Source organism: Lissotriton helveticus, chromosome 12, assembly GCF_964261635.1.
Source record: "Lissotriton helveticus chromosome 12, aLisHel1.1, whole genome shotgun sequence".
In the NCBI taxonomy this organism is placed as follows: domain Eukaryota; kingdom Metazoa; phylum Chordata; class Amphibia; order Caudata; family Salamandridae; genus Lissotriton; species Lissotriton helveticus.
The window spans coordinates 143,152,607-143,175,912 of record NC_136073.1 but is presented as its reverse complement, the minus strand read 5'-3'; the positions used below and the strand labels follow the sequence as shown (position 1 = coordinate 143,175,912).

At 43.9% G+C, this 23,306-nt stretch overlaps 1 protein-coding gene across 1 annotated transcript in view; it reads left to right on the top strand.

The window, feature by feature from the left end:
- The window catches only part of LOC144797585 (hydroperoxide isomerase ALOXE3-like), a 228,639-nt gene extending 206,200 nt beyond the window's left edge, over positions 1 to 22,439 (top strand). The window contains exons 11-14 of the mRNA XM_078668252.1: positions 5,528 to 5,649; positions 6,110 to 6,210; positions 7,061 to 7,231; positions 21,750 to 22,439. Coding sequence (XP_078524378.1) covers positions 5,528 to 5,649; positions 6,110 to 6,210; positions 7,061 to 7,231; positions 21,750 to 21,929 — 574 coding nt within the window. The 3' untranslated portion in view covers positions 21,930 to 22,439. The remainder of the gene's footprint in view (positions 1 to 5,527; positions 5,650 to 6,109; positions 6,211 to 7,060; positions 7,232 to 21,749) is intronic.
- The last annotated feature ends 867 nt before the right edge of the window (positions 22,440 to 23,306 follow it).

The window sequence follows — 23,306 nt, the reverse complement described above, 5'->3', positions numbered from 1 at the left end:
ACTGGCAGCTTACCCAAATCAGCCTTTTATTCTGGGCCTCCATTAAATTCATCACTCTGCCATAAGCCCCCTGTATCCAGGTTGAATGCGAGCGTAATTTGGTGGATGCAGCAAGACCAAGGATTGTACTTCATTGTACATCTACAAAAAGAGTAAATTCAAGAAGGTTTGAGCAAGTTGACCCAGTCTATCTAATCTAGAGACTGAGGGACATATGTATGAAAGCTGCTGTTTGCGATTTCCAAATAGCGTTTTGATAGAAATCGCTATTCGCAAATCACAAAATGAGATGTGCATAGGAGAGTGTTCTGTCAAACTCGCCATCACATATGCACGGGGAAATCTCAATAAGGAAAAGTCACTTTTGGGATGCAGAATGATGATATAAGAACAAGGAATTTTAGAAATACAGGGTGTGGAGACAACTCGGAACCCTAGGAACATGCTGGACGGTGTGTTCCTGAATGATTTCTGGAAGTGACATTCTTAATTCCCTACAACTCTATGTGTAAGGATGATGGGGAAAAGGTTCTTGGCATCAGAAATCAGAAAGTTTAATTTTTTGATAAGGTGCCGGAGATGTTCGCTGGTCCATGTGAGCAACACATTCCTCAGTCGTTTGGCAAACCATAATTTCCTGTACCTGAGACGGAGAAAACCAAAATGTGCAACAGCATCCTGAAAATGTGAACTCTCTTGGTATCACCCAGAGGACCATTCCTGAAATATGGAAAAGCTGAAATGATCTAAGATCCCATACCAAAGAGAAGGTGGCCAGCAATATATCTGAAGCTCATGGCACAGGTGGCAGCCCCTCTAAATATACTCCTCCCACTCCAATGGATTCACTTATTGCGAGGACATTTGAACCTGAAAGAATTCCGAGAGTGTCAGACATTGGCACCTCTCATCCTGCAAGCACCAGTCAAGGTGAATAATTTTCTCGTATGCATTTTTCCATAACATATTGTTTGCTAATCTTCACCTACAACATCTTAGCTACCAAAAGCATATGTAGATGTTTGCTATAATTTACAAATGCATTGTGGAGGTTGCAGTGCAACTAAGGGATATGGTGTACTGTGTGTGGATGAAAAAACTACACATCTATATATAATCTTCATGTAAAAAAAAATCACACTTTCAACAATATCATAAAAACTTAGAAAATATTTATTTTCAATAACTATCTAGATGCATTTCCAAAGATGACTTACAAGATGTTTTCTGAAACCATTGAGGCTGATGAAGCAATCGACACACAAGTGGAAATTGAGGACCCCATAATTGCTAATCCCACGCTCATTACTTCAACTGCTATGAGAGCAAACGTGGCACCAGTACCAGACTTCAAGGAAGGTGAAGAGGCGCAAACACAAGGCACAAGACAACATTGAGTCCAACTACAAACAGTTCACACGTATGTTTTTGACATGTCTGACAATTCTGAGCGCCAGATTTACAGCGACTGGCGCATCCCTGCATTTTAGCAAGGATGCGCCAGTAAAGATGGAATTGTGAATGTCACTTCCTGAAATCAAACAGGAACACACCGTCCAGCATGTTCCTAGGGTTCTGAGTTGTCTCCACACCCTGTATTTCTAAAATTCCTCGTTCTTATATCATCATTCTGCATCCCAAAAGTGACTTTTCCTTATTGAGTAAAGATGCGACACTTAGGAATACCCTTGCGCCACCACAGATGCGTTGCATTTACAATGCGATGCACCGTGGCGCAAGGATATTCAGATGTGTGCTGCATCTTATGTCATAAGGGCAGCTCATTGCTGGAGTAATGTCGCAAACGAAACACAACTCCAGCAATGCTCAGGGGCGCCCTATACCTAACATGCTGCATCACTCCTTACGCCTGCTTCAAACAGGCGTAAGGATTTGTTGCATCGGGGGACATAAAAGTGACTCAGTGAAATTTTGTAGATTTCACTGCGTCACTTCTACGGGGCTTCCTTGCAATGGAACGCCCACACTGTATACATTATACTTGACGCAGGTATAATGTAGCGCAGGGCTTTACAAAGTGATGCATCTCACTAGATGCATCACGTAAATCTGTCACAATGTGGCGCATTGTTTACGACGTCGCTGTGTCATATAGGTGACGCAACAGTGGCGTGAAAATGTCGGAAGGGGCTTGTAACTCTGCCCCTAAATTGTTTGGTGGCCTTGAGAGATCAATCTTCACAGTGCAGTGCCTGCAAGCCAAACAGGTAAAACAGTAAATAGATATCTGTTAAGCATGTCATGTTCAATGCTGCAAATGCAGAAAGGTGAAGAGATTTCTGCCATAGAGAAGGAGTAACGTATGCAAAGCCACAGGCTCAGGCAGCACATGACACGCTATGATGCATTACAAAATCAATCAGTTGATTTGCGATCAGCTACCACCGATCTTGCCAAGAGAACTGTGAACATCTAAAATGACGTGCGGCATTACTGCCAAGAAGCAGCACGCGGGCTGATCCAAGTTGCAACAGCTCTGGAGAACATTCAGACACATAACCTGTCTGTCCCTAATATTTAAATACCACCTCAAAAAGAAGACGGCTCTAGCCTCAGTGCTATATCTGTGCCAGATGGATGCTGTACAAGGCGAAAACGCTGAGACACATCTGGAAAAAATATATCCCACCAACTCCTCAGCCAAGTCCTGCTGAGCGTGAAGGCAACTAACACCAGAAGTTGTAAAATGTGACTTTTGCATACACTCAGATATATGAATCTAGTTTGCTATGTTTGTGTTTTGAAACTTTGTTGCTTTGTTTAATTAATGACATCCTTAAAAGATACCATTGATGATAAGCAATAACACTACATTGTTACAACCTGAATAAAAGCTAATCTTTCAGTAATGGAAAAAACATTACCATCATGTGTGCGGGGTATTTCTGAGATGCTGTCATCATTCTTACTTTAAAAACAGTTGTTTGTGTTCTGCAATTTGAGCTCGACCCTCTGCTGATCGCTTCCCATACTGCTGATTCTCAATTGGTGGTAGATCATCGTCTGAGTCAGATTCTGGCTCTATATTGACATTGTGAAGACCCTTCTTCATGGTTAGGTTGTGATGAATGGCACATATGGCAATGTTTTTGCATCAGGTCTCTAGTCTGTAGAGCAGTGCTCCAACAGTTATCTGTAGGCATCTAAAATATGATTTGAGAATTCCAAAAGTCCTTTCAATTATTGATCATGTGGTATTATGTGACATGTTGTACTGCCTTTACCTTCTGGTTCTTGGATGCAAGTTTGGTGTCAGTATCCAAGGAGGGGGCAAGGCATATGCACTGTCTCCTTAAATAATATGAGAAGGAGAAATGATTAGACTATTTGGCAAACAGACTTTTGAACACTGTATAAATTGAGTTTGAAATCCTCTTACTAACTACAAAACATTGCCAAATTCACCCTAAGAGACGGGTATTTATTCCACTGTGGCATAGCATAAAGGAGTCATTTGTGCTGCCTAGGAATCTGGCTGCAAAGTCAGTTATGATGCATGAGGCAACACACACTATCTGTACAATAAGTGAATGGGTAATTTTCCTGTTTCTCTAAATAAATTAATTTGTAGGGGAGAAACATGGCAATATGTGTGCCATCAACACACTAACATTTGTAAACTGTCATACACGATGCAACATTACCTTTGTGTGTCGTATATCTTGGAGTGTTTGGAAAAAAACATATTGGGTCACTATGCCAACCATGATGTCCATGATGTCCAAAAACCTATGAAAGAACATAAGTGAATGGGTAATTTTCCTGTTTCTCTAAATAAATTAATTTGTAGGGGAGAAACATGGCAATATGTGTGCCATCAACACACTAACATTTGTAAACTGTCATACACGATGCAACATTACCTTTGTGTGTCGTATATCTTGGAGTGTTTGGAAAAAAACATATTGGGTCACTATGCCAACCATGATGTCCATGATGTCCAAAAACCTATGAAAGAACATAGAAAATGCACTTTGTGGCAGTCCGATTGCCATAAATCCCTGGTGACTGTCACAAGCTAAAAGGTGTAGACAGCACATTACTTGCACATGTGTTGAGATTGCATTGCTTCTAACTATTGGAGTTTGTAGCTGAGGATGTAAATGTAAAATGACCTCACTACTCAGTCCATAATTCTTATAAATCTCCTCCTTAGTCTGCTCAAACAGTATGACCCTAACCCTAAATATCCTCACCTGTCCTCTCCTCCTTCTCTGCTAACCATCCAAAATCCTCATCCTCCTTGCCCATTCATGTAGAGCTGCCATTCTGAAAAAGCCAGATACATTTTGGGTGTCTTTTTACCTTTTGCACCGCATTACCACCTGGTGCACATTGATGTGCATTTCCTAAATGGCCATTTTGCGACTAATCACAATTAAGAAATTCTTTGTATATAGCGTTAGCGATTCGCTATTTGGTAATACAAATTTGCGGTTTCCAATTTTGAAATGCAAACAAAGCGATTTCTTCATGATAGAAATCGCAAATTGCATCATCAAAAATGCCTCTCATAATACAGTAACACCATTTTGCATTTCTAACAGGCTGAAATAGCGATTCAGACCATTAGGAAGTGCAAAATGGCTTCATGCATATGGCCCTAAGTGTCTGCTCTTTGATCGAGTATACGTGTAGAGATGCCATATTAAAACTGTCGTATCGAGTGGAGGTGTGATGACCATGTACACTACTGGGGAAGTTTGGGAAAATGTACAAACCTATTTTACAATTACAAATACTCTGAATCTGAGTTCAGTCACATTTTAGGAGTTGGTAAACTTTTACTGGCTCCTAAAATGCGATTACGATCCCATACTGATTCACTGTTTGGAAAGGATGTGTTGTAGGTGGCCCTTTTAAATAGTCACTCAGTATAAAAATGACTGACATCCAGTTGCAAATCATTAAAAAATTACAGACTTCCGACTTGAGCTGGTAAGTAATTCTCGAAGTGGGAGGGGGCCAGCAGCATCTCACTCCTTTTTGTGAATGTAAAAGAAAGTGTGTTCGGGAAGAAGCAGTGGTCCATGGGATTCACTGCCAACTTTTAACCCCTGCGCTGCTGCCATCGGCCGTTGAACGTCGCCCGAGCTACCTCCCTGGTGCTGCGCACGTCCAACGGCCGACTCGGCCACATCCGTTTCTTCGAACGTTCAGCACTGGCGCTGAACGTTCGAAGCAGCAAACAGGTTAAACTTTTAAAAAAATCGTTTTAAATGAAGCCATGTTTCCTTTGAGGAAAACAGGCTCCATTCAAAAAAATTACTTTATGTAAAGGTGATCAGATGTGGTTGTCTGCTGAAGCTAAAAGATGTAAATCTCTGTGTGAGATATGTGCCGAACTATTGTTATATAGTTGACTTAGAAACACATGCTAAATAAATGTTAGATGAACAACACTTACTTTCTCTTTAGTAAGAGGTAGAGCTTGATCTCTCTTGATTTGGAAATGTTCCATGTGGTTTTCACCCATTGACATTACTCCATTTCCTCATCCTCTTAGCTATGTGACTGGTATTGTGGACTACTACTATAAGGGTGATGAGAGCATCCAAAAAGACCAGGAGCTTCAAGCATGGGTGAGGGAGATATTCAAAGAAGGCTTCCTGGAGAGAAAATCCTCAGGTATGATTGCTTGAGCTTGATTTCAGGTGTTTTTGTTCATCCTCCCCATTCACATTCTTCTCATTGATTATGGCTTGAAAACTGAACATCAAAACATTGAGACGGATTGTGAAATAAAAAGTTTTAAGGACTTTTATGCTTGAAGTGTCTTCCAAAGTTAAGTAACTAAATTTTTCGAACACGGTTTGGAATTTATTTTCTCTGTGTACCTCATTGTTTAAAATCCTATGAAAATGCTAATTTTGGTTTCAGAACTCAGTCTTATTTATAATTTTATAACATTTGGATTGTAGCACTCTATAGGAAATATGCAGAAAATTTGCCAAAATTAAATACTCACATGCATATTATTTCAACTACGCAACTGTAGGCCTACCTACCGCTGACCTTTGAGGCACAGGATCTGACACAGTTAAATGGGTTGTGCACCTTCATGAATTGTTTTCCCAAATTATTTCAGGAGTGCCATCTTCTCTACAGACCCGTGCTGAATTGATCAAGTATCTGACTATGGTGATTTTCACAAGTTCCGCTCAACATGCTGCTGTCAACAGTGGGCAGGTAATTGTGAATATGCTTATAGTACTGTAGGGGGTGGGGAAAAGTAACCAAGGGAATGCAAGAGTCTAGAAAACTCATATGTGTACCATATACATCTTAACAAGGTGTTTGTGAGAATAAGCAATGGCACGGTATCAGTACTTTAGTGTCTAAAAAGTAGGTGTGCGATATATAAATACCACATACATAGATAGATACATACATCAGAACTAGGGGCTCAGTAGAGCAAAGTGTGAATTTGTGACCTTAGAAGTTTACCTGAGGAGGTCAAAGGTTTACCGCTGGGCATTGCTATGGATGGGGAGGTTCAAGATTTCCTAGACCCAAAAGTCTTCACTAATGTGCCTTGTGCACCTTTGGACAGGAGCACAAATCTGAATGTAGACAATCGGGCAGCCTTTACTCATGGTGGGTCATTGCGCATGTGTTTTTCCCTATTGCACTCTAGTAACCAGGCAATGTTGTGAAAAATGATACACTACCAGCTGAGAAAGGATGCCTCAAGCAGGAGACTCAGTGTTCATATCTTTTTATAATGACCCCTTCGTCTGTGACAATTTATTGTATATGAGCTCTAGCTCTCATTCTGACTCTTGACTGAGACACATACTATTCCAATCTTCTCTCCAATGGTGATTTGATACCTAGCAAACACGGTTTCCCTGCATTAAACTCTTGTTTCTGTCTAACAATTATATTTTGTGATGTAGCATTTGTTGACTTTTCAAGTGAAATAGTTTTTTATATAGCACTCTGACAACTCAAGGTTTGTTGGTGTTTTATAAATCTACTTAATTAAAATAATTGCAACTTTCAACTGTTTCTTTTTCTCTCTTTTGTGCCACTGTAGTTTGATTTTCTCTCCTGGATGCCGAACAGTCCCGGCACAATGCGTCAACCTCCCCCCAAGACCAAAGGCACAGCGACCCTGGAAAATGTCCTCGAGATCTTGCCTGAGGTGGGCACTACTACCGCCTTAATGGTGACTGTCAGGGTCCTGAGTGAGGAGCCCGGTGACATGGTAAGCATTCCATTCTCTCTTTGCATATGTTAGAAGCTCCAAGTTGTGGGTAAACAGTACCTACCTCCTTGTGACTTATTTACTTAAAAATAACTGACATTTTGTCCAACACTTTCTTCTGTATGGTGGATTGTTACACAAATAATTCAGCATGATGGAATAAATAAACTAGAGAGGCGATTCCTGTTTTGAACAAAACAGCTGCTTTCGTGATTGAGAGAGCGCAAACTGACTTAAATGTATGAGTGCATCACACTTACCTGTAGTAAGCACAAATCATGAGGAGAAATGCCATGAGTGCTAATAGTATCTGCAATTATATTCTAAATGTATAGCTAATGTAGAGATTTAAGTAGAAGTGGAACTAATACAGAAATGTGTGACACTATATGATTTTATTAGATGTGATTATTCTTGAGTCCATGTCGTGAAGCTGTTAAAAATAAGATGGTATGTGGTTAAACGCAGAATGTGGTAGGCCTCAGGGCCAGAGCTGAAGCTAAGAGGGAAGGTGTTTCTTTTCAGGACACAGATTGTATTAATGTTTTGGTCATCGCATTAAATGGGCCATGATTTATAAAATGTTTACTGAATAATAGAATAAGAGTATTAACATGCTTTAATTAAATGAAGAAGTTGAATGCTATAATCATAATGAGAAATATTGTAGGCCTGAAATGTTTTAGCATTGATTTACACGTACATGTCTGGGCTGAGAAATGTTGCAAGCCTTTTTAGAAGTCTATGAGAGTTGGGTTCTTGGCGGCAGATATCTGTCTGCAACAGGAAAGGGGGGATCCAATTATAAATGAATGAATAGAGGTCTGTTCAGTAGACGGCCCAGACATGGAGGAGGGTTCTGGAATGTTTGAGGGGTATCAGCGGGCCGGAGAAGAGTCTGAGAAGCAAGGTCAACTCTAACGTATGAGGCCCAATACAAAGCATCATGGAAAAAGCCTGAAGCTACACCACGTGAGAGGCGTTTCGCAAGGGGCGTCTCAAATGTTGTTGACTGTTTTGTATTAGGGACAGCACCCCTGGGTGGAGTTAGAGCAGATACCTGAGGACCCTTTAGAGAGCGGATGGGTAGGCAGAGAGGGGTCATGACTGGAGAACTATAGGTTTTCACCAAGAGACTTAGAGTGGGTGACTTCCCTTGGGGGTCATTCACTGCTGACACCTTTGTTAGGTTGGGGTTTGGTTAAGTAGGGATACCATCTAGAGCAGGGTAGGGACAGCCTAACCTTTGCGTTTTCCTCCAACCTAAATGAAGGAGAGATATGCGTCTATGCTGATAGCTTTATTATTCTTAGAACTTGTGTTAGTGATTTCTGTTGCTCGTCTGAGGGCTTTCCGAGAGCACATGTATGTAATTGGACCTGTGTATCTCGTGAATCTCATTCTGAGATGCCTGTATTTGCAGCTCATCATATCTTTACAATAAACTTTTGAAAGCTAGAAGTTGTCTGTGATCCTTGAGAGCAGAGTCCTTTATTGGGTGAACTAACTTGCAGATGGGTGTACTGTTTTCCTCCAAGACAGGCAACAAAGGTTCAGTCGACCAGAACGAGGTTTGGATCAATAGATATAAGGTATCGATCTAAATCTCGCCCTTTCAGTTGGTAGCTATAGAGGATGGTTGCCTTCTTGAGGACGGTGACCTAGGCCAGGTTAGCTTACCCCAAGGCCCCTAGAAATCGATGATCGGAAGAACAGCCCGCCGAAGAAGATCCGGATGACGTGAGATAGAAACAGCAGCAGTATCGGTCGAGAGTGAGTATAAAGGGTTATGCGTGTTAGATTGCGGTGTTTTGTATTGTATCTATGTTGTAATGTCTGGCGGAGTTGAATGTCTGTAGAGTGACTGTGGAACAGGTTGTGAGCGCGCGCAACCGGTGGAAATCTTAAGTTCAAGGAGAGCTTAAGTGGTTCGGGTGTATCGGACACCCAGAGTAATTGTCAACTAGTGTGAAGGGGGTCATGAGGTACCATTGATCACCCAAAAGACCGAGATAGGGGGAACGTAAGAGTGAGTGCGTGAGTAACGGACGCTGGTCGGAAGTTACTGTGTGTGTAAGCAACCTATCAGAAAGACGATAGACATTTCGTCAGTTGTGTTGACAATTACAGATAGACTGTGGACGTACAGTCGAGAGAAGTGACCGCTTGGTCGGAAGTAGTCATTTTTCGGTGTATGAATGGGACGCATGCATAACCGGGAGACGAGTTGAGAAAGGAGGGGTGCTGCTGCGAAGCGGAGAAAAGTGACGTCAGGTAGTGTCGCGCAGTGATTGGCCGACCGGAGAAAGACCGCGCTGTGATAGGCCAGCTAGCAAACACGTCAGACAGGGTCGCGACGTGATTGGCCGACCGGAGAAAGACCGCGCTGCGATAGGCCAAGCTAGCAAAGCCGCGACAGGATTGGTGGATTGTCATCAGGAAGTAAACAGAGTAGCGAGGCTGGATTTTGTGCGCATAATTATGAAGTGTTTTAAGTGGCTGAAAGCGGTGTTTAAAAAAGAGAAGCGGGGATCGTATGAAGGGGAAGAAGCCCCGCCGGAGGGTACGCCAGCTCGTTATATGGCAGTGAATGTTGGGCTGCATACGATCCTTTGGATATCAGAGTGGAGTAAGATTACTGAAGGAAATGAGGAACTGACGTTCCCGAAGTACGGGACGTTCAGATTAGAGGTGTTACATCGATTGAAATCAGTCATGACCTCAAAGAGACCCTTGCCTAGACCAACCCAGTTTGAAGCTCTTGATGCATGGATTAGGGCAGCGCATGAAAAGAATATGAACAGACGACAAGAAAGGGTGAAACGATCGGTAAGGGCAGTGCAGGATGCCAGGTGGGATGCGGATGCTAAAAGATGGAGAGTGCATAACATGGAAGTAAATAAACTGTACCCAGTGTTAGAGGCGCCAGTAAATAAAAGTCCCCTAGAAGAAGATGATGAGAGCGAAACAGAGGATAGCTTGATAAACAGATTATTGACAGACAGGCCACCCCCGTATAATAGAGCAGGGGGAGAGGTCGAGAATAGTGAAGGAGAAAAGGGGGGCAATGCAGGAGAGCATAGACCGCTTCCCAGTTCAGAGTGGGATCCTGAGCCAAAGAAAGAGCTGTCTCAGCCTAGTCAGGTGCAACAGGTGGTCGGTAGGTTTGTGGTACAAAGAGCGCCGGAAACGGAAAGCGCCACATCCTACCCATTACCAGATGCACTACAGGTACCTGTTACCATAGGTCCTATAATATCGATATATGACCAAGAAAGAGCAAGAGGGGAAGAACGGAAACGGAAAGACAGAGAAAGAGCAGAGGAGGCAAGGAGGAACGATACCACTAATTCCCCAAGTCAGATGCCGATACCCAGAGAGTGGAGCACCCCGATGCACACAGCAGGGGACCCAGGAGGAGATCCCGGGGGCCCTAGATGGCCAATGGATCTGAGGGGATCTGGACGAAAATCCTTTCAAGAGCTAAATGAGTACATGAAGCAGTGGGATGAGGCAGTGAAGGCTCAAAAGTGCATCATAGCTGCGGAAGCTGAGAGGGAAAGTCAGGACAGCCGAGCTCGGACTCACTGCGGGGCTGGGGAGAGCAGCCCGGAGTGGGACTGTAGAGAGAGAGAGAGTAGGGGAGTCACCCATTGGGCCCGGAGAGGAGGTAGAACAGACCTGGAAAACGGGGGCCCCGGGAGTGAAGGGGTGGCGCGCCCAATACTCAGTGAAGGGGAGAGGAGAGCGCAAGAGTACAGAAACAGCTTTAAGTGTCCACACTGTGTGCCCGGCACCAGAGAACTGAATGGGAGTTGTGAGAGGTCGCACCATAGACCCTGTGATGACGGAAATGAGCGCAGCCCAGGGAATATGGGGAACCAGGAAGGATCGTATCGGATACTGAGCGATACGAGGCAAAGGGAGAGTAGCGACCAGAGGGAAATTAACAGAGAGGTGTGCGGTGAGAGGAGAGAAGAAGAAGAGAGTAGGGATAACAGGCCCGTGTTCCATCACCTTCCAAGATCAGATGGCCGAGCATGGGACCTGGAGAGATGGGAGCAAGGAAGGGCACCCATTAACTCTCCCGAGCCCAAACGCAGAGCTCGAAGTTGGGATGGTAGGGAGACCAGTGAGCCCCCTTCGAAAGACATATTGCGAGCTGAGATAAAAGCCAAGAGACTTGATGTCTCCAGCTTAAGGTCAGATCTGGATGACATGGTAGATGGTACCCTGCCTTTAGAAAGAATGGAAATGTATGAACAGGATGAAATACTGTATATGGCAAAGGACATCACTCGAAAGGCGAGAGCAGTCCATGAGAAGTTAGTCGAACTAGCAGGCAAATATATGGTGGATCTGTCAAGAACCAAAGCATTACAGGGTAACCACAGGCTACATTATACAGATCGAGACCTAGATGAGAGGAGAACGATTGGGCTGAAAACGCACATAAGGGAACTGATCGCTGGAATAAGGACATGGAGGGCACTAGATAAGTGGGAAGAGAGGTGGTCCAAGAAAGGGACCGGCAGGAGAAGCACGCTTGGTATGACACCAGGACTGCAGGGAATAGAAGCATACCCTTTGCGGGAAGTCGCAAACGGGAACTATGTGCATGTCCCTTGGAGTAGGGGAGATTTAGCTGCTTTTACCACCTCCTTCCCCAAATTGCGGGAAAACCCTGTGGAGTGGTACAAGCAAGTCGAGAGGTTTGTAAAAATCTCAAAGGTCCTATGGATAGATCTGAACACGCTGTTTGACATTGTAGTACCAGGAGATCAGTGGACAGCATGCAAGGTTAGCGCTGAGTGGCCCACAACGGAGCCAGAGAGAGATGCTAAGACTAATGGGCCGTCCGAGATTGTGATGGCAAAATTCGAGAGAGTGATGACTTGGCTGAAAGAGAAAGTGCCAATGCAAGACATAGATTGGGTCAGAATAGACCGAACGAGACAGGAACCCAAAGAGACAGTTCACGAATATTACGAGAGATTGCTGAAGGCGTTTAAACAGTATAGCGGCTTGGATGTAATGGATCCAAAAGACATAGGGCAATTTGTGTCCAAGTTCGTCCTGGGACTGAGACCGGATATTAGTTTAATGATTCAGCAACACTCGATTTGTTGGCAAACTAAACCCCTAGATGAAATACTGAGATATGCCAGGTACTGCTGTGATGAGATAGACTCCAAGGCTAAGAAACTAAAAGAAAAGTTGATGGTGGTACAGATGCAGGCAGCAGGAAAGGGGGGACAACAGCAACAGCAGCAAGGAACAGGTACAGGAGGAAAGAAGCAGTACAGTCAGAACAAGGGCAATGAGGAGAGTTCCACCTTTAGACCCAGAATAGACATAGCTACCTTGAAGAAAACGACTAGGTGCCACCAGTGTAACGAGCTGGGGCATTGGAAACGCGAGTGCCCCTACAATGTAGAGATAGGAGAGCAAGAGATAGAGGAGGAAGAGGTTCAGAGCGCACCTACAAGAGGGGTAACGCCATACCAAGGAAAGGTGCTCAAAGGGGGGGGGGCTCCTCCCCGAGCCCAGTTCCCGCAACCTCCTCGAGTAGGGAGTATGGGTAAGACCTATAGACAAATGCCCCTGTTTGTAGAAGGGGAAGAGTGCTATTATGTGGACCCATTAACCGGACAGAGAGTGGAAAGAGAAGACTGCACCCTCGGGGCAGCCTTGGAGGTGGATCAGAGGGGACCCTATGTTGAAGCAGAAGTAGCAGGGTGCCCTACGACATTTCTGGTGGACACAGGAGCCACTAGGTCCACGATCAGATCAGCTGCAGTTCCAGACCTGCCCATGTCTGGAGAGACCATACAGGTGGTAGGGGTCGCAAACAGGAGAATAACCAGCCAATTGACAGAACCGGTACAGGTGAAAATAGGGAAGTACAGCGATGAGCACCAGTTTGTGGTTTGCGATTCAAGTCCTGTGTGTCTGCTAGGAAGAGACCTGTTGTGTAAATTGAATTGTACTATATATTGTACACCTCAGGGAGTGGAGGTATTGACCAATGATGATGACGCAGATTTCAAGGTTGCAAACTCAAGAATATGCGTGGAGCTGTACCCTACTTTGACAGTAGATGAGCTCCCCTGGGACTTGAGAGAGACAGTGGCACCAGAAGTATGGGATTTCACTGGGGAAGAGATAGGTTTGGTCAAAGGGGTGGACCCAGTGAAAATTGTAGTGAAACCGCATGCTGAGTTCCCAAGAACACCCCAATATAAATTGACTCCAGAAACGATTGCAGGCATAAAACCCGTGATCGAGTCCATGATTAAACAGGGAATACTGAAAGAAATCGTGGGTAGTCCATGCAACTCCCCGATTATGGGTCTGCAGAAACCAAATGGGAAATTTCGGATAGTGCAGGACCTTCGAAAGATTAATAACATAGTCGTTTCGTGTTGTCCAGTGGTACCGAATCCATCAGTGATACTGTTTCAGATTCCATTCCAAGCTGAGTGGTTCACTGTGATCGATCTTTGTCAGGCTTTCTTTTCGATCCCTCTGGACGAAGAAAGCCATTTTCTTTTCGCATTTAAGCTGGAAAATCGCGTCCTAACATGGTGTCGTATCCCTCAAGGGTATACAGAGAGCCCATCGATCTTTAACCAGCTTTTGAAGAAAAATCTTGAAAGTCTAGTGCTGCCCCAGAAGTCAGTTCTGGTCCAGTACATAGACGACCTCCTCGTGGCGTCAGAAACAGAAGAAGCTTGCAGGGAGGATTCCATTGCTTTGTTAAATCACCTAGCTGCCAATGGGCACAAGGTGTCCCCGGGAAAATTGCAGTACTGCCTGACAGAAGTGCAGTACTTGGGCCACAGAATAGAGAAAGGCAAACGAAAAGTGTCACCAGACAGGATAGAGGCGATCATGAAAATGAATGCGCCTAAGACACAGAGAGAGGTCAGGATGTTCCTAGGGATGGTGGGTTATTGCCGACAGTGGATCGTGAACTTTTCACTGAAAGCAAAGCCCTTGCAAAAACTGACGCACAAAGAGGTGAGTGATCCGGTACCATGGGACAAAGACTGTTTGATGGCGTTCCTACAGCTGCGAGAGGACCTGTGTCGTGCTCCGGCATTGGGAATGCCTGATTACAATAAACAATTTTTTCTTTACTGTTGTGAGAGAGAAGGTTGCGCGTTGTCTGTGTTGGTCCAAATCCATGGGAATGCCCGTAGACCAGTTGCTTATTTCTCGGCTACTTTAGACCCAGTAGCCGCAGCGTTGCCCGGATGTCTCAAATCCGTTGCTGCAACGGGTGTCAGCATTGAGAGATGTGAAAATATCGTCATGGGGCACCCGTTAGAGGTGTGCGTGCCACATTCTGTTGAACTGTTGATGACCAGGACCAAAACACAGCATCTGACCAACAGCAGGCTCACGCGCTATGAGCAAGTTATTCTTGCTGCAGAGAACGTGACCCTCAAGAGATGCTCTGTTTTGAACCCTGCCACCTTGATGCCACTTCCAAATGATATTGGGGATGATGATGAATATACAGACCATGACTGCCTTGATGTGACTGAACTATGCACCAAACCCAGACCCGACATCGTAGATGAGCCACTGACTGACCCAGATGAAATTTTCTTTGTCGATGGCTCATGTGTAAGAGACGAAGTTGGGCAGTTGAGAGCAGCTTATGCAGTTTGTACAATTACTGGAGTTGTGGAAGCTGGGTGCCTGGAAGGAGTACACTCCGCTCAGGTAGCCGAGATTATTGCCCTGACACGTGCTTGCTTGGCAAGCAATCAAATTCGAGTCACCATATACACCGACAGCCAATATGGCTATGGGGTAGTTCATGATTACGGGCAGTTATGGTCTCAAAGAGGGTTCATGACCTCTTCAGGCTCTCCCATTCGCAATGGAGAGTTTGTGCGCTTGTTGTTAGAGGCGTTGCAATGCCCAGCAGGTATCGCAGTTGTAAAGTGCACCGCACATACCAGAAATGAGGACTTTGTTTCGAAAGGCAATAGATATGCTGATGAAGTTGCACGGTATTGCGCGGAGCAAGGGTACTCTTTCACAGAGGTGGATGTGGGTGGAATAAATGTAAGAACTGAATTAGCCATGATACTGGAAACTGTTGATACTTGGGATGAACTGTCAACCATGCAAGAAAATGCTCCTGATTCTGAAAAAGAAACATGGGAAAAGGCAGGATGTGTAATGGGTGAGACCCATTTTTGGGTCTCAGCAGACGGCAGAGCAGTGTTGCCCAATGAGATGGTGAGTCCAATGGCTAGACTCATACATGGTCCCGTACACTTAGGGAGAGATGCTATGCTGAGAGTGTTTAGACAGACTTGGTACAATCCTAAGTTTAGAATAGCAGCAGAAGCAGTGTGCCAGCGTTGTGTGACCTGTCAGCAGCTGAACGTAGGAAAAAGAACACCAGTTGCACTAAGTCACATAGGAAGGTCTGGAGGTCCATTCAATCGAATGCAGATAGATTTCATTGAAATGCCAAGGTGCAACCGCCTCCGCTATGTCCTGGTGGTTGTTTGTGTGTTCTCCAGATGGGTTGAGGCATACCCTACACGTAGGTGCGACACCCTCACAGTGGCCAAGTTACTGCTTAGAGAACTCATTCCTCGCTTCGGGGTGCCGGCCTTTTTGGAATCAGATAGGGGAACACATTTTAACAGCGAGCTTGTGAAGATGATTTGTGTTGCGCTAAATATTGACCAGAAGTTGCATTGCAGTTACCGACCAGAAGCCTCAGGGATTGTGGAGCAGATCAATGGCACGATCAAGAGCAGGATAGCAAAAGTGTGCTCCTCAACGACCCTGAGTTGGCCTGATGCCCTGCCATTGGTTCTCATGAGCCTTCGTAGTACCCCAGACAGAAGAACAGGGTTATCACCACATGAGGTGTTAATGGGGAGAGCAATGAGGCTGCCATCTATTCCAGCTACTGCACTGTTAAATATCACAGATGATATGATCCTGGACTATTGTAAGGGGCTGTCTGACGCCATGCGTTCTGTGTCCCTTCAGGTGCAGGCTGCCGAGGTTCCAGCGTGCCAGGGCCCGTGCCATGACCTGTACCCTGGGGACTGGGTCCTGGTGAAGAAACATGTGAGAAGAAGCTGCTTGGATATTCGTTGGCGTGGGCCCTTCCAGGTCATCCTGATCACGAACACAGCTGTGAAGGTGGGAGGCCTGCCCAATTGGATCCACGCGTCACATACGCGAAGGGTTCCAGCACCTCTGGAAGAAACAGCTCCTCTCTCGGATAGACGTCCAGCAGAGGACCGAGAAGCCATAGAGGGGGCTAGCCAAGCTGTAGAGGTGCCAGCGGAAGCAGGGTACGAGTCTGACCAAGCTGAGGACGGTCAGTACAACAGCGAAACGGAAGACGCTACAGAAGGAGAAAGCAGCTGGGAGTACGAGTCAGACCCTGACAGGTCTGAGAGAGAGCGAGAACAGACAAGGAGGAGAAGGAGTAGAAGGGCACGTGGAGAAGCTAATTGGCCGCAAAGAAGGAGCTCTAGCCTGAGGTCAACTCCAGAAGCAACCCTTCCTCCGATATCAGAAGACTCAGACCCAGAAGAAGGTGCTCAGGGCGCTGAAGCACCAGACCGAAGAAGGTCAAGAAGAGTGCGTGTGCCTAACAGAAGATACTCCACACCTGAGTGGACATATCTGGCGACAAATGTCTGTGAAACCGGAGACAGGGAGGATCCGAGCGGTGGTGGTGTCCAGTTCTGAGCCCATTATCACCGTGGAAATACGACTGTTGGTACCCGGTGTCGAACAAGAAGGGTCACTAACATTCATGCTCCCCAGACCTCCCCGCCTCAGCAAGTTAAAACACATGTTTCTTTCAGAATTGCAATTCCCCGACTTTGGTACAACGATAACAGCACATGAAGAGCACAATCTTCGTTTGGAAATACTGAACTATGCTATTGAAGCTGCAACCACAAATCTGATAGTAGACTGTTAAAGGACTTTGTAAATAAAGCAAGCAGAAAAAGAAGATTACCTAGCGCCCAGGAAGCAGAGAATTTTAGGGAACTTCCCTTGAGTTGATGGAGAAGGGCTAGGGTTGTCTTTTCTTTTTTTGAACTGTTAAAGGACTTTTGCGAAGAAGGTTGTCAGCCTCCAGTTGTGTGGATTCTAAAGACAAAGGATTAAAAAGAGACTGTAAAGGAACGAGAGGAAAAGAACTTTTTGCTAAGATAAGAGAGAGCTATATTGTCTGACGAAATGGAGGCCGGCACCCCGAACCGCAGAGCGAAATGTATAATAGGTACACTAATAGTAGGAGTGATAATATTAATAGCTTTAGTGGTAACAATTTCTTATGTAAAGGGACATGAGGAAGAGGCAAAGGTAACTGATGTGAATTCTGTAGCAACGCTTACACCCACTGTTGCTGGTGAGAAAAGGGAAAACACTCAAGAGAAAGCGTTATTGGCTGCAGAAGCCCGCAGGTTACACGTAGACGAGTCCCAAGGAGACTTTAGGTCAAATGCTTATGCTAAACTTTTATATGAATACGTGGATGCCATGGAGGTTAAGGATTGCTACGTCTGCATGCAGTTGCCGGCGTCTGTAGATGAGGGTATTAGATACCATCACCTCCCTCTGACATATGGCATTACATGTAGCTTATTGCTTAGTATATTTTATGAGAGAGATAGTTTTGAATACTATTTTTCCAATTATGATTCAGTGTTGCCAGAAGTCCCAAATTATAAGCAGATGAACAAATGGGACTACTGGAAGAGTGAAGACAGATTGGCCAAGTTCTTCATTCCTTGGATTACCTTAGATACTTCACATGCCCGTAGAAATAACCTGACATGCAAGGTGTCAGAAGTCGAGAAGAAGTTCATAGGGCAGGTGGATGATCGTTACAGGAGACAAAAGATTTTGAAAAAATCAGGACAAGGGAAAACAGATTGGACCGAGGAAGAGAAGGCACACAAGAGAAAGGGTAGTAGTGGTCCAATAGCTTTAGATAAAACGCAGAGAGGAAAGCTATGTCTTCACAGAGCCAAAACGTATTATGAAAATGTATACGTTGGAGAAGTAGACTGTGAACATGCTTTCAATATAGAGTACTATACTAAAGATTTCCTGAAGGGAATGCAAGTGATTCCAAATGTGTATTTTGTATGTGGAAGAAATGCTTACGTGAGACTACCTGACAACTGGTATGGATCATGTTACTTAGCAATTGTCTTCCCCAAAATATATCATGCACAAGACTTAGTGATCATTGAGGGCAAGACATCATCGAGGGGAAGGAGAGATGTAGGAGATGCCGAAATGGTTGGAGATGTCTTTGGAGCTATGTTCCCTCTTTTAGGTCTGATCCTTAATGATGTTAAAATTAGACGGCTGGCAACAGTCGTCGACAGGTTGTCTGCCAGCACTGCTCAGTCCTTAATGCTGGTAGAAGGAGAGATGCAATCGATAAGGGCTATGGTTCTTCAGAACCGTCTTGCATTAGATGTCCTACTAGCAAAAGAGGGCGGAGTCTGTAAGGCTTTGAAGGTTCAGGAATGTTGCACTTACATTCCAGACAATTCAAAACCCTTTGAGAAGGTTATTAGGAACATAACTAATATTCACAAGGAGATCGAAGACTTGAGTAGAGAAAATGTCTGGGAAAAGGTGGGCCACGGAATGAGTACAGTTGGAGGGTGGTTTTCCACCTTAGGCAAAAGCTTTGTTTGGTATATTCTAAAGCCTGTCATCATAATATTGATCTGTGGGATTATATTGTGGGGATTGGTGAGGGTATTCAAATGGTACAGAGCAAGAAGGTCAGAAAGGGCCCAAAGAGAACAGCTGCGGAGATTGGCTGCCATACAAGATAATCAGTACAGGAGTCTGAGGGCTCTAGAAGCGCAGAGAATGCCAGCAATAACTGCAGTTTAAATGTTAGTGATGACCCCGAGAGGTCATCAAAGGGGGGAACTGAGAGAGCGCAAACTGACTTAAATGTATGAGTGCATCACACTTACCTGTAGTAAGCACAAATCATGAGGAGAAATGCCATGAGTGCTAATAGTATCTGCAATTATATTCTAAATGTATAGCTAATGTAGAGATTTAAGTAGAAGTGGAACTAATACAGAAATGTGTGACACTATATGATTTTATTAGATGTGATTATTCTTGAGTCCATGTCGTGAAGCTGTTAAAAATAAGATGGTATGTGGTTAAACGCAGAATGTGGTAGGCCTCAGGGCCAGAGCTGAAGCTAAGAGGGAAGGTGTTTCTTTTCAGGACACAGATTGTATTAATGTTTTGGTCATCGCATTAAATGGGCCATGATTTATAAAATGTTTACTGAATAATAGAATAAGAGTATTAACATGCTTTAATTAAATGAAGAAGTTGAATGCTATAATCATAATGAGAAATATTGTAGGCCTGAAATGTTTTAGCATTGATTTACACGTACATGTCTGGGCTGAGAAATGTTGCAAGCCTTTTTAGAAGTCTATGAGAGTTGGGTTCTTGGCGGCAGATATCTGTCTGCAACAGGAAAGGGGGGATCCAATTATAAATGAATGAATAGAGGTCTGTTCAGTAGACGGCCCAGACATGGAGGAGGGTTCTGGAATGTTTGAGGGGTATCAGCGGGCCGGAGAAGAGTCTGAGAAGCAAGGTCAACTCTAACGTATGAGGCCCAATACAAAGCATCATGGAAAAAGCCTGAAGCTACACCACGTGAGAGGCGTTTCGCAAGGGGCGTCTCAAATGTTGTTGACTGTTTTGTATTAGGGACAGCACCCCTGGGTGGAGTTAGAGCAGATACCTGAGGACCCTTTAGAGAGCGGATGGGTAGGCAGAGAGGGGTCATGACTGGAGAACTATAGGTTTTCACCAAGAGACTTAGAGTGGGTGACTTCCCTTGGGGGTCATTCACTGCTGACACCTTTGTTAGGTTGGGGTTTGGTTAAGTAGGGATACCATCTAGAGCAGGGTAGGGACAGCCTAACCTTTGCGTTTTCCTCCAACCTAAATGAAGGAGAGATATGCGTCTATGCTGATAGCTTTATTATTCTTAGAACTTGTGTTAGTGATTTCTGTTGCTCGTCTGAGGGCTTTCCGAGAGCACATGTATGTAATTGGACCTGTGTATCTCGTGAATCTCATTCTGAGATGCCTGTATTTGCAGCTCATCATATCTTTACAATAAACTTTTGAAAGCTAGAAGTTGTCTGTGATCCTTGAGAGCAGAGTCCTTTATTGGGTGAACTAACTTGCAGATGGGTGTACTGTTTTCCTCCAAGACAGGCAACAAAGGTTCAGTCGACCAGAACGAGGTTTGGATCAATAGATATAAGGTATCGATCTAAATCTCGCCCTTTCATGATAAAGAAAATGCAACACACCAACAGTAATACAATTATTCTTGGTCAAGTAACTAGGTAGACTCATTTACATGTTTGGCACAGTGTGTTTCTTTAATTGTTCTTTTAATAGACTCCTGAGGTGACATTTCAGAGTGATTTTTGAAACAGTGAGTGAGGGCCATTCTTTGGAAGCAGTAAGTTCCTGTGATGGGGACTAGAATGGGGCAATCAGAATCTAGATGTTGTACACGGTGGTTTGGGTGTAACCAGAGAGTTCTGATAGTAAATTTCTGGAGCGTAGCCGGGCACAGCATTGGAAAGCTAGTCTGGAGAGGTACTGTGACCACTTAATATGTGATTATCCTTGGTGGAATTTTCGATGAAAGCCTCCCAGCTTTGTGCATAAAGTAGAGGTGGGTTTGTGTTTTTGCAGGTTGAGTTATATTTTGCAGTCACAATTCTGAACCCTGTCTAGTGAGGAATAAGGCTTTTAAGGGAGGCTATTGAGCACGTAATCTAATTATGCAAAATGCAAACTGTTACTGAATTAATTCGTTTTCATCGCGTGAAAAAGGAGGAATGGCAATTTTTCTTATATTCAACACGTGTTCGCATGATACAGTGTCTGTTATAGTAGAAAAGTTAAAGTGAACCCCATTGTTTCTGGCTGACTATGTCTGAATGAAACTCTATGGAACTGGACACCGGTATGTTGGTGTGGAGAGAAAGTAAAGAACCTCAGTTTTGGAGAAGGGGGGAGTTAATTGAGAGATATGAAAGCTATTCAACATCTGATCATAGATAAGTAGTCAGATTCATGGGTAGAGGATATGAAAGGACAATATTTGTGTAATAAGTGTAGAGGCAAAATGAGAAGCCACAGGAGATGTCATCAGAGGGGATGGTGTATAGGGCGAATAGTAGTGGTCCTAGGATAGACCCAGAGTTGTGGTGATCTCTTACAGAGGGAGCAAAAACATAGAGAACCAGTGAAAAGCACAAGGAGGTGAGGTAAACAAGTAAAGCTGATTCCATGTTTAGGTTATCCTAAACTTACATGATCACCTAGCAAAACATCCACCAGCATTCCTTGCTTTTGTTTGTTGCTTCCCTAATATATTCTCTTGATTTATGTGATTGTATTTTTCATTTTGTTTTTAAAGAGGCCTTTAAACACGTTACCGGATGAACATTTTACTGAAAAGGAACCCAAACGGTGCATCAAGGCTTTTCAGGAACGTCTGTCTCAGATATCTGCCGACATTGAAAGCAGAAACGCACACCTGCCTCTCAAGTACAACTACCTGAACCCCAAAGTGATTGAGAACAGCGTGTCGATATAACTAGCTATGCAACCTGCAACAATATCCCACGCTCCTCCCTAGTCAGCGTATTTCATATCCTGGCCCACATTCCTCTCTTTTCTAGATTCTGGCCAGTCAAGTTTTAGCATCACTGGACCTTGGCGAAGGGTCACTTTAAGGCCGCCGGTGTTACAGGCGATAAACACAGAAACAGTCTGTTTCTGGAATAGGTCGAGGGCAGTGGGAGAGAAGTATTCACAGAAAGCAATGCATTTTATTTACAAACAAGATCTAATTGACATCTGGCATCTTTCACACATCTGTCTTAGAAGAACCTAAAAGATGAAGAAATTGGAGATTTCCATGTAGCCCCTTAGTAGGTTTTAGGCAACATTGATTCACCGAGAGAAAGTGTTGTATGTAATTGATGCAGACCTGTCACCATTAGAGAAATAACTGAGCAAACAATATTGTGGAATACAAATGTAGACACACCTATTATCTGTTCTTGCTTGTAATAGTCTCTAATAAACAAGCTTTGCAAATTAAGGACTTCATCATAAAGTGTGTCCTTTTCTTTGAACTGTTTATAAATGTGTACTTGTATACAGTTGCCATACAGCTGTAGACCATTGATGGGGTAAATGTTCTGGGTCTTTAGTGAGTGAAGAGGCGAAGGGCCCAAAAACAAATCCTAGATTTAGGTGGATGTAAGTAACACACCAGCAAGAATAAGACTATGCAAATTTCACCGAATTGACAAGTAATGTTATTGAGGGAGAATGCAAAAGAAATCAAGCCTTGCCAAAGATAATGCATACATGCACATATCCAAATGGAGTTACATGCCGCCAGACATAATAATTCAGAGTCTGTCCATTCAATAATCACCTTTGTTGCAAGAAAAACATGCATATAAAAATGCAGTACTCTGTGTACCCAATCTGCCTTTGGCCTCTTCGCCATAATGATACTCATGTATCTATGAAATAAAGTACCTTACTGTCTTTGATATTAACAGACGTTATGTTTGTCGCATCGCTCCATCTATACCAAACATTATATCCAGGTATGTTCTTTCCTTTGAAAATCACTATTATTTGAGGCAACGGTTTACTGAAATAAATGGAGACTAGGACTCTATGCATTAAATTGTCACATTAAAACCTGTTACAAAATATTTGAGCCATGGTAGGTGGAGAAGGAAACAATAATGCTTCTATAAACAAACCAAATGTCTCTTTGCATGTTCACCAAGATGTCTTTTTTTATGTCACTGCATTAAAACTAATTAAGGAGCATATGTATCAAAGGATACATTTGCGATTCTCAAATAGCAAATTTTTGAGAATCGCTATTTGAGAATCGCAAAACGCTATGTATGTAGGATTTGCAAATAATTTTGCGAATCCTACA